Source organism: Silene latifolia, chromosome Y, assembly GCF_048544455.1.
Source record: "Silene latifolia isolate original U9 population chromosome Y, ASM4854445v1, whole genome shotgun sequence".
Lineage (NCBI taxonomy): Eukaryota > Viridiplantae > Streptophyta > Magnoliopsida > Caryophyllales > Caryophyllaceae > Silene > Silene latifolia.
Genome location: NC_133538.1, coordinates 59828310 through 59840972, shown reverse-complemented (window position 1 = coordinate 59840972; position 12663 = coordinate 59828310). Strand labels below are relative to the sequence as shown.

Sequence of the window (12663 nt, the reverse complement as noted above, 5' to 3'; positions counted from 1 at the left end):
AGAAATATTACATCTAAAGCGACTAGAACAGTCAGCAACCAGACATGCAAACACGACCCCACCAGGTTCCAGGTTTTGTTAGAATATTCTTGTCTTTCTAAGAGCCTCAATTTTCAAATAGAACTTTAAAATCCTTTTCAGAGCTTCCAAATTAAATCTTTTGACTTCAAATTATCAGACTATAATTTTCAGTATGCTTTAAACGAATTACTTTAAAATCTAAGTTTTATCAACAGTACGCTTCGGGCCTATTTTAAAAAAAAAAATTTGCACGCTCTAGAAGATAGGAGCCTGCAAAAGCTAATCTAGTGGAGTTTCTATGTCCCTACACAGAGAAGCATGGACTTATGGCTAAGTACCCACAGATCGGATGAACTAGGCTCCTGCAGTACTCAGCATCCGTGCAAGCGAGGTTCCTCTGAATAGAGGGGCAAGTAGATCCCAGAGCCTCCAATCAACAAAAGCCGGCAATAATACAACGAAAAAGGTGCACGCACGACAAAATAAAGGTACGCCAGAAAACGGCAGAATATTAACTAAAACGCCCGAAGCGGCAAAATATCAAAGTATGCCTTGCTCCCATGAGCAAGGCCAAAACACACCAAAAATTATCCAAAATATTAACAAAGTTTTATGCCACACAGGGCCCAGAAAACAGATACTAAAAACCAAAAGAAGCTGGTCCAGGAACCTCATTAATCCAGAAACACATGCTCCACCCCTGTATCCGGAGCAGGAACAGTCTCAGGAGCAGATTGAACAGTGGAGCCACCCTTAGGAGCCAGGCCTCCATCTGGACAGGTTCCACCTTGAACCTCTTCTTCTTCAGCAGCTGAAAAGTCGTCATCCTCCAGGGCGTCAATTTTAAAGTCCGACAGAATCCCCAGATCAACCTTCTCAGGAAAGGAATCAGCAAACAACCTCTCTTCTTCCTCCAGGTCCCAGGACAGATGCTTTCCCTCGTTGAACTCCTTGATGCAGGCGATCTTCATCTCCCAGGAGGAGCAAGCTGCAGCATCAGTCAGGGCCTTGGACAAGTTGGCCTTCTTTTCTTTCAAGACCTTGTTTTCGGCCGTCAGAGAGTTGTTAGCTTCCAGAACTTGAGCCATCTGCATCTCGGACTCCTTCAGACTGTTGCGAATGGAGCTCGCCTCCTCCCTGAGCTTCACCTTCTCCTTCATCTCGGTGTCTAGCTGACGGAGCAGGTCCTTCTTCTCTGATTGTCGACGGCGCACTTCGTCCTCAAGTTGGGCGAGCCTCTCGCGGAGGAGGAGCGATATTTGCAGCGACTAGGAAAAATCAGCAGGACAACAGTCAAAAAAAAAAAAGAGAGAGAGAGAGAAAGGTTTTACCTCAAAAGCATGTTCAGCATCCAGGTCTGACAGCTCCTTTGAAGACCTCTTCTCCAAAGATGAACGGGGACCAGGAAGCATCATCCGCTCCAAATAGGGCCAATGCCCCAAAGACCGAGAAAGACCGAAACCCTCAGGAAGTTTCATAGTCATCTCAGCAGGATGAACATTGGGGGTGTCATGGGTAGGAGGCCTAGTAAGTTCAGGGGGCAAGGACGCCAGGGGAGTAGCCTCGATAGGAGAAGGCTCAGAGAAGGAGGCAGGCTTCTTCGAATGAGCAGCCTCAGCATCCGGGGTAGAATCAGCCTTCCTCTTGGAAGCAGGCTTGGGCACACCTCCTGTAGCCCTCTTCTTTCTCTGGGCTAAGATCATTTGTAAGGTAACCTTGGGTCTCGCAGTTTCTGAGGATCCTAGAGAGGTAAAGAAAAAAAGTAAGGCCCCAGGAATAACGCAGGGTCCTGAAAATAAAGAAGTCAGGCAGAACATGCAAAGGAGGAGCCTACCAGTCATTGTTGCTTCCTCCTCCTCCTCCTCCTCCTCTCCGTCAACGGGCGGTGTTCCACCTGGAATAAGGCCCAATAAGCGATTGAACGACCTCTGATCAGGAGGCAGACCAAACAGCTTGGTAAGAGAAGCAGTCTCGTCAGGTGAAGGCACTAAACGGTTCAAGCCTGCACAAAAAAACAAGTAAGGAAAGTAAGAAAACAAAGAGCAAGAGAGAAAGAGGAAATCCTAAATACCTGAAGTGGACCGCCACTCAGAGTACAAGTAATCAACTGGAGGAGGAAGGGAGTTAATTTCTACAAAGATAAAACGGCGGAACCAGTCGGTGTCATTGGGCTTAGGAGGAAACACTATGCAGTGCTCCTCATTCTCCCGGACTCGCAAGGTCACTTGACCATGGCCCAGGGACCTCACAGTAAAGAGATGACCCAGATCACCGAGGTTGATCCCGGAGTCATATAAATCGTTCATAGCACAAAGCGGAAGCAATGTACGCCAAGCGTACGGAGCAACCTGACACGCCAAGCTTGTTCAAACGGAGGAAATCTTGAATCAATTTCGGGAAAGGGAGTCTTAAACCCAGAAAAAAAGGGTAGAAGTAGAAGCATGTCCACCCCGGCCTACGAAAATCCGCCCTTTGACCAGGAAGGGGGGCATGCACCACCACCTCATCAGAAAAACCAAACCACTCTTTTATCAAGGCGACATCAGACGCCTCGAAAGTGGAGTTACAAGAATGCGTCGGAGCAAGAATGGAAGCAGAAGGGAACAAATTGGAAAGGTCGGAAATAGGGATTGGCATAGAAGAACTAGAAGAACGAGTATTTTTTCGAGCCATTACGAGAAAAAAGGATAGGGTACCTGGGAAAGGAAGACAGAAGAGACTGAGAAGGAAAGAAAATGAAGAAGATGAAAGAGACTGAAAAGAAAGAGAATGGAGAAAGTTATAGGGAAAAGAAAAGAAAGTGGACGGTTGGGCAATTAATAAACACGGCAGTTGAGGAGATAAAAGCAAGTATCTGAAAAGACGTGAGAAACTGTACAGACGGTTTTTTGGCGGCTGAGTCAGTTTGGAAATTCCCGCCCAAGTGTACTTGCACGAGAATTTGGGGGCAATTGTTAGGGGAAAAATTTACAATTTTTACCAAAGGACACGTGGCAGATACTAAGTGGAGAAGGACAAGTGTGATGAGATTGGTGACTTGGCAAAATCAGGACCACAAGACAAAAAGCAAACAAACACACTTAGGAAAAGAAAAACGTCAGTCAAAGGAGGAAAAAGTCAGAGCAGTTATTTCCTCAAAAATAGGTAACCGTTCCAGGAATCTCGCAACGGGCGTCCAGGGCCCTGAAAAGAGGAAACCCTAAGAAGTCAACTATAAAGGCAGAAGAGCATGCAGCAACAAGGGGATCGACGGAGAACTTTTTTCCGCATAGCTTACTAGAGAAAATACTATAATACTTCCTTACTTGCGAATTACTCTTGATTGTAGTGCGATTATTGGCGGGATTCCGATTCCCCCCGCGGTTGTTCGCACAACGGGTTTTCCGCGTCACCAAAACTCTCTCGCGTCATACTGTCTCCTTCGTTGTCTTTTACTTTTGCTCATAAATTTCTTTATTCACGCAAAATCGTAGACGATCACTTTGACCCTACAAGTTAATATCTAACCGGTAAAATTTACCCAAAACACTAATAACTCAAAAAAATGTGTGTATATGATAAGGGAAGTGAGAAGAAGAGAATGGTGGTTGTATTTCATTATTTGGTAGTCGGAGTAAGGAGAACATAGACGACGAATGTAGGTTGTCAAACACCTAAACATGGAACCAACTTCTCGCTGTCCAGGACAGCGACATGCTATGAAATTCAAAAAAAAATAAAAAAAATCGGAATTGATGACGTGGACCCATTTTTGGTAAATAGTTTGAAACCCGCCCTATTTTGTTAAATAGTTTGGGTTTCGACCCTATTTAAGCAAAAACTTCCTCAAATCGCCTTAGTATGCGGCTCAGCATGGGCCAGACATGCAGGGCTATTTGGTCTGCCAAGATCCATCCCATGCATGTTTAAATGGCTTAGGGGCCAAAAATCAGATATGCTTTATTTTGGATGGGTTGTAGTTAGGTTGGCAAAATCTGACCCATAACGAGTAACCAGTTTCGAATAGACAAAAACCCGACTTGACAAAATTCAAACTTTTCGTGAATTGAAACCAGACCAACCCAACCTAACCTAACCTAACTTAACCTAACCTAACCTGAGGTTGAACCGATAACAATCCTTTTTGTCCCAACCCGACCTGAAACAAAACGATGGTTGACTGATAATGAAGTAAGTTAATAATGACCCAAAAAGATCAAATTGACATTTCTAATCTAGTACTCCTTCCTATTCATTTTAACTCTCCCCTTTTAAAAGGGCACGCAAATTAAGGTGATGATTATTTTATTGTAAAGTATTGTGGGGGTGTAAGGTAATTGGAGATAGGGAAGATATTATTGTAGGGTAAGATGATTAAAATAAGTATTGTTGTGGGGTATGGTGATTAAAATAAGAAAAAGTATGAGTATTATGGGGTATTGTTGTGAGGTAAGGTGATTAAAATAAGTATAAAACTTTACTAAATAAGGAAAGGGGAGAGTTATATGAATAGATGAAAAAGGAAAGGGGAAGAGTTAAAATGAATAGGAGGGAGTATTTATCTATACTAGTTTTATGCCCGTGCAAATTGCACGGGTATGCTATTTGGAATTTGTTATTTAAAAGTGTTGTTTTCATTTTTTTTTTTTGCAATTTGCATGGGTTCAAATAATTTAAAAAATACGATTACGTTTTACGTATCATGTTTAAGATTTGTAATTTCATTTGTAATTAGCGACTTCTACATGATGGGTATATGGAAAATATGGTAATATTAACACTACAATTTATATTCGAAATATATCAAAACATAAATCTTAAAATTCGACCGTACAATATTCGAAACCTAGTACTCCCTCCACACATCTATGTTCACCTCATTTCAATAAAATACTCCTCACATATTTTAGACAAATGGGGTGAACACTTATATGCAGAGGGAGTAACACGATCGGTCAACGAGATATGATTGTAACATGTAAGATCTTGTGTTCTTGTAGTAGGTACATGATCAGATTGCTTGTTATCATCTTCACAACTAAAATTTATATCATGTTGTAGACTCATACTATGTACTTGTTGTATAAATAATTTTTAAAATACAATAACATATAATAGAAGTGTTGCAGAATTCTTGTAATAGGTCGTGAAATTTCCTTAAATTTATTTGGTAGAGAAAACTATAAGTAGATACAGAATTAGGTAAGTCCCTTCTGCTTCATATTTCATAATATGGGCTAATCTAATCTAAATATTTACACTAATTGTTATATAAGACCATTTTATGTGTAAGACAACTCCACTTATAAAAAGCCCAATAAAATAAATTAATAAACATAAATAAATTAGTATAAAAATATTTTATTTTGATAACCTAATATTTTATATTGAGAAATTACTTATTTAAATGTGTCAGTATTAGTCATAAGATATCGAGTTATTAAAATAAAATTAAAATACAAATATAATCTAATGATTAGTTTGGGCTATTCTCCTATTGGGCCAGTCTTATACTATAGGACGGTCCTATAGGAGAGTTGCTGAAATATTTATGAACTCCTTGACCCGCGAAATAATAAATAGATATAGGATTGAATAAGGTCCTAATATGGCATAGTGTAATTTACGGTGTGTATGCTTTATTTGCAATGAATGTAAATAATGCATCAGAGTCAATTGGGCAAGTAGTTATTGTAGTATGATATATCCTCTTGTTGGTTAAATTTTGAGTTACTTCTTTGTCATGCTACTTGCGCGACTTCGGAAAAACCCGCCTTACATATCAAACTAAATTATTCGCGCAAAAATAAAACAAAATTAGTAAAAATTTGAACCGGTCTGTATGCAGACCTGTGCAAAATGTTAAACTCATATTTCATTTAGTCAAACTCGTGCTCTTTGTAGAAGTCGGGCAAGTTTAAAGTGAAAATTTGGACTCGTGAACGTTTAAAATGAATTTTTTTTTACCTGCTTTTCATTTAGTACCGATTGTTGTGTATAGTTAAACAGGACAAAATGAATTTTTTTGACCCGTGCACTTTTAAAATGAAAATTTTGATTGTACCGATCGAATATGTCATCTTGTTAACTAAGTTTGAGTCTCTACTTTGTCTAGTTATCCCATCCGGGTAAATTATTAAATCCCGACTTATATGTGAAACAAAATTGTTCAGATGAAAAAAATATTACGAAATTAGAAAAATTGTCTAGGTTTGAATAGTTGGAGACCCATGCAAATTGTTAAACATGTTTTTCTTTCATGAAAATCGTGAACTTCTGAAGAATAACCCGTGCACGGGACAAAATGAAATTTATTCTGTGTACATTTTAAAATGAAAATTTTGACCTATTTTTCATTTAGTAAAAATTATTAATTACTGAAACCGGGCAAAAATAAATTGTGACATGTGCATCTTATTCGAATGTTAAATATCCAAACCCGTGATATAATCATATCATGATTAAAAATGTTATATACTTCAAAAAATTTTTATCAAAATATTAAGGCGTACTATCAATAGCGTTATTTTCTATTTTAAAAATTGTATAAAAATGGCATTAGAAACTTGTTTTGACTTGTACACTGATCCTAACTCAACTCATAACTCATATGGCCTATTTGTATTCTAATCTGATCCGTATTACCCGATTTAAGACGATAATTATTTTTTTTGGTTACAATTTAAGACGATAATTATATGTTCATAACTTAGTCATAAGTAGAGGTGTTCATGGACGGGACGACCCATTAAGCCCGTCTCATCTGACCCGTTAATGAATATTCAATCATAAAAGAGGCCGTGAGTGAAATAAGTTACGTCAAAGAAGGAGTGTGTTGGCCAAATTTGCCAGCCCATTACCCAAAACAAACCCTATTTAACCCCCTTTATAAATAAATAAAGAAATTAAAAAAAACATTTCATCAGCCGCCCTCACCAACAATTATCAAAATGAATAATCGTCATTAAATTCATTCATCATCAATCATGTTCATCCCTCATCTTTTCACTTTATTTTATCTCACTTCATTATAAAACTTATCTCAGCCATTATAAGCTAATGCTGTTATATTTTTGGTGATTTTTTTATAAATATTCTTAAGATTTAATATTTTTTTAGTATATTTTTATTTTCAAATCTACCTCAATCAATTTTTGCTTGTTTGACAAAAGTTCTTTGTTTTAAGGTTAGTATGATTTGTATTTTAAGCGGTGTTATTATTTGTTTTTATATAGTACTTTTTTTATCTTCTTATTTTTAATTTTGGATGGAATATGTCGAGTTTGCTTTTTTTTTTTTTTGAAAGAACCCGAAAGGGTACTAATATATAGATAAACGATCAACCGCAGCACATCGAGTAACATTTGGAGGATAGTTATCCGACCAGAACCTCCTACCAAGGCTCCCAGGACAGTCATGAGCAAGCTCATGTGCTACACGATTGAAATCTCTACTAACAAAAGACCAAATTACACAAAGAAAAGAAAATATCGTCTAAAAAAAGGTAAAGATCACTACGTCCCGTCTTGCGTTTCTTCAAGGCTTCAATTACGGTAAGACAATCGCTCTCCACAATGACACGATTGCAGCCCAGCCTTCTCGCCTCATCCAAGCCTAATAAGATCGACCTAGCCTCCGCCACACTTGGGTCGAGAACTTCCCTGCCTTGCCACGCCACGCACCATAGAACATCACCATTTTCATCACGCCCCACAGCTCTTAATCCCGTCCCCACTCCCTCCTTTACTCCCGCATCCGTATTAAATTTAATCATCCCTTCCAAAGGTCTCACCCATCCCCTCTGAACATTAAGATCCCTCTCCCCATCATGTTCTGCAAAAGCCTTCGCCTTACCTCGGTCCTGCTCCCCTTCACCGTGATTATAGCTTCCTCCCTCTCGCAAACTCCCCTTATGGTCGTGCACCGCACTTATCTCCGCACCCAACTCCCTTACTCTACGCACAACACTCTCCTCCCTAGCTTGCACATTGTCAAACACCCATTTATTCCGGGCTTCCCAAATTGCCCAACAACCGAGCATAAACTCTACTCTATCTCGCATCCCCAGCTCCCTCCAAACACTTTCCACCCACTCCCTCACCGCACAAACCCCGCCGAGTCAGTCGAGTTTGCTTTTTAGTCAATTGCTTTTCTCGTCTAAAACGTCTATTTTTTTCTTTTAGAAAAAGAAGTTAAATACTTAAATTAACCCATTGTTAATAAATGGGCATATCAGTAATTATTTATATATCAATTTGGTTAATTTTATATTTTATTAATAATTTCTGTAATAGGCAATGGCTATACCGTATTTGTAAATCACTTATAGTGTAGTTATATATCTGTGTTAATAAATTTGTAAATATAATTGATTTTTTTTTATTGAAGTTTGAGTTTATGTTAATAACTTTAAGCAATTCATAAAATTATTTCATGAGATTATAGTGCATTTGGTTTTTTTTTTTTTTTTTAGTTCAATATATCTTAAATTCTATACGGCATTTTATCAGTCTTGTTGATTTTGTTATTTTTTACTATATCTTTATCAAGTTAACAATAAAAATTATTATTAATAATTATTTTATTAAAATTAATTAGTGAGAAATTTTCATTATCACATATCACACCACTTGTTCGATTGATTGCTATGTAAACTGATGATTTATTCGGTAAATAAAAGAAAACACAGAACGTGGTGGGCCACTTGTTTAAACAAATATAAAAATGAACTTTTAACCACAGAGCGACAACTCAGCTCTGTGGTTGTTCGTTTAATAAATAGGATTAATAAAGGAAATTTTTTTCGAGCGATTACAGAGAGTCCAACTTTTCTGAAATTGTAAATATTATTATTAATACAATAATAAGTCCTAAATTGAGGAGGAATTTATATTAGTATGGAACACATTTGTATTTGCTTTTTTTGACAAAGACGAGGAGTCTGATGAGTCCGTATGAAACGCAAGATTATCTTTCATATTATTAGAGACCTAGACGAACACGTTAACATAACATTGAAAGTATTTATACCCTCACAATCTCACACTTTTTTGTTCATGCACTCTTTTTAAGTTCCTGCACCATCAATGCCGGTGCGATGCAAATTATTTATAGAAGAAATATGACTCGAACCCACAACCAACACTGCTAATGGTTGACATTAATAAGGCTGCAGTATACCATGATAGCCTCTATGATCAACTACGTGAAGCTTTGTGGGGGTTTAATGTTGCAGCGTACGGTGTACCGTGATCGGCTCAATGATAGACTATATAGTTGTGAAGCTTTGTCGCGGATCATTAGACGCATAAGCGATCTATGTATGGCCAGGTTAATTAGAAAAAAAGTTTAATACAAGGATGCCAATTCAAAGAATTGTGTTGTTCAATCGAGAAAAAGGATTACGCATCTGAGGTAATATCTCAGACCATGTAGTTTTTGAATATATACACATTTTTTTGAGCATATTACCATTTATAAATATAGTTTTTGAGCAATATTATATTTTTTTCGTGTAATGTTTTAGTAAATGTGCTCAAAAACTTTATACTAAATCATAACTCAAAAACTTTAAAATAAAACTCAGAAAATAAACAATAAGAGGTACTACCTCAGATGTATAGTCTATGAACTGTTGTTCAATCTTATAGATAAGATAAATAATGTATGGATTTTACTAAGATACTAGATAGTATCCCGCGCTTCGCGCGGCCTGTTTTAAAATTTAATTATTATAATTGAAGAAAAATAACATAATTTATATATAACCTTTAATATTTTTACTTATACATAAAAATAAATTAATCTTTCTCTAATTTAATTTTTTTAGATTTAATTTTAATATTTTAAAATAAAATACATACAATTTAAATTAAAACTAATAAGTGATAATTTATTATGCTGCTTAGCGTTTTATAAATTATTTTGTGACTAATCAAATATCATATTAATTAATATAAAATTTATTCGAATAATGGCAACAATCAACATTAAGTTCTCAAATTATATCATTTCACAATACGTTAGGTTCCAAATCAATCAATATTTGTTCAAAATGATGTAAATAAAATGTTATCTAATTTTTATTTTTTTTTATGTATTGCGTGTGATATTTATGTATCAAACATATAGAGTTCAAACTCAACTTATTCAAATATTTTGATTGTGTTTTGCATCTGTTATGTGTCAAACATATCTAAAAAAATTGCGCCTTTTGTATTTTTAAACAACTATATATAAATATGATGTTTAAGAGTTTACCTATAAATAAAATAGGTTAAACTTTTTCAAATAATATTTTTTGAAGTTTAACTTCAAAGTATTTAAAATATAAGTATAAAATATTTAACTAAAATATGTATCTAGTCATAATCAATATTTATACTTGACGTGTACGTATTTTAATTGAAGATATTAAAGAAAAATGTAACGTTTTTCACTATTTTTTTTTTTATGTCTTTTATAATACTATACTACCTCCATTCAACTTTTATCACCCCATTTCAATATAATACCCCTCACATATAATAGAGAAATGGGGTGATAATTGTTGAATGGAGGGAGTATTATTTAATAATCATTACTTTTGTTTTGATTATTCAAATGCATTCGTGATCACTCTGTACATACATACTCGTACACATACTCGTTATCACACTATTTAAACCTATCAAAATATCATATGTATTAAATTTCTCACAATATAATTTTTTTCATTCCCACATAAAAACTTACCTATTAGTAGTTTTCTTTAAGTTATTTTTTTTTTTTTTTTTTTTTGCAAGAAAGTTATTTCTCATATATTCCAAAAGAAATCGGATTACATGAGTTTCCTTACAAGTATATATCCCCTATACAAAATGTACTAATCCTCTCCCGTATCAAAAGACTATACAAAAGAATATGTCAATTGTTCAATGCCTCAATCACATCTATATACACTTGTTCAGATACCACATGTAGAAGGAGCGTGCTTACTGTAAATTGACTGTTGCTCAATAAAACCTGGTGAGTCCTCTCCCGTCCTTCAAAAATGCGCAAGTTCCTCTCATGCCAGATTTCAGAAACAAGGCAACCCAAACTACAACTAATCCACTTGTTCCTCCAGTGCTTCCTCCTAGCACGTTTGTGAGTCCAAAGTAGCAAATCCTGCAGCTGTTCAGTACCAGTATTCATCCGAGTCCAAGCTTTAATACATCCAAGAAGGGTACTAGTGAATGGACATTTGAAGAAGAGATGAGCAGTGGATTCCTCAGCTTGTTTACACAGGCAACATCGATTGACTAGATACATGCCTCTGTGAGTTAACTTGTCAATAGTAGCCAATCTGCCTTCAACTGCCAACATTGTTATAATGCGATGCCTGGGAACCATTATTCCTCTATGAATGGCCTTGAACACAGGCTTGACAGGATACTTATGCCGGATATTGTCATAAGCCTTGGTGATGGAGAAACATCCCCCTACTGTACAATGCTGGAGTAGGAGTTTAACTGCCTGAATGCTCCCCATCTGCTCAATGCATTCAGTCCTAACTCTGAGAAGCCCTCTCAGACTTTCAGGATAATGTGCCTTAGTTTCAAGTTCCCAAACAGTGCAGGAGGTAAGGAAATATTTACTAACCCAGGAAGTCCAAATTGCCCCTGCATTCTTATCAAGAGTCCAAAGCCATTTAAGGTGAACAGCTCTGTTCCAGTCAGTGAGTGCTTTAACCTGATATCCTCCCTCCTCCCTCCTCCCTCCTCCCAGGGAGCACAAAATTTTTTTTCTCTTAAGATTTAATGGTCTAAGTTTTATAACTTTATCAAAATGTCTTTTTACGTAAACATAAAATATTATGGGACACTCACCTTAATCATTTCTACAAATCAAAATATTTCAATAAATATAATGAAAATTATACTCAATTTGAAGCATTTTTCGCAACAAACGTAATTATTTACATTTTAGGATTTTTATCAAAATAATTTTTTAATAAATTTAGAATCAAATCACCGTAATATTGAATATAATTTTATAACAAAATTTATTAAGCTGTAATTAATATTTTGCTGAGATTTATACAATATTTATTACGTTTATATATAATGTTCAGTGTAATTAATGCTTGTATTTAAAACTGGGTTGACACGTGGCGCATCCACAACGCTTCAACCCAGTTTTATATTTATATATATAAGATACTCCGTAGTAATTGGTGTTTTCTTTGTTGCTTTGATTTTTGGTTTATAATGTGTTCTTACAGGAGTCCATTATTAGTCTGTTCATGTGCTAAATAGCCTAAATTATATGAGTAAAACTTTTATGTACATCATTAATTCATACTCCGGAGTACATCACTACTCATGTTACCTTTTTGTTTATTTTAATAGTAATTCTACACAATTTTATTTCATCTCTATGCTTTAATTGTTATTATTGTATGTAGTGTTTATTTCTAAATTCTTATAGTTAACAAGAGATCAGACATTTCAACATATACAATGAATGTAGTGTTTATTTCTAAATTCTTATATTTAACAAGAGGTAAGACATTCCAACATATACAATGATGAAAGTAATTATGGAATAGTCCTTATTTTTCTAAAATTGTATTGCATATATAATATTATATCTATCTATATTAATAAAGGAAGCTTTTTTTCGAGCGATTACAGAGAGTCC

At 35.6% G+C, this 12663-nt stretch overlaps 1 protein-coding gene across 1 annotated transcript; it reads right to left on the bottom strand.

Moving 5' to 3' along the window:
* Positions 1-10905: 10905 nt before the first annotated feature.
* On the bottom strand, positions 10906-11858 carry LOC141628151 (uncharacterized). Its single transcript, XM_074441327.1, has 2 exons — positions 11850-11858; positions 10906-11769 (listed from the first exon to the last, which is right to left on the bottom strand). Exons 1-2 carry the CDS (start codon positions 11856-11858, stop codon positions 10906-10908), a joined length of 873 nt encoding a protein of 290 aa, XP_074297428.1.
* Positions 11859-12663: the final 805 nt, after the last annotated feature.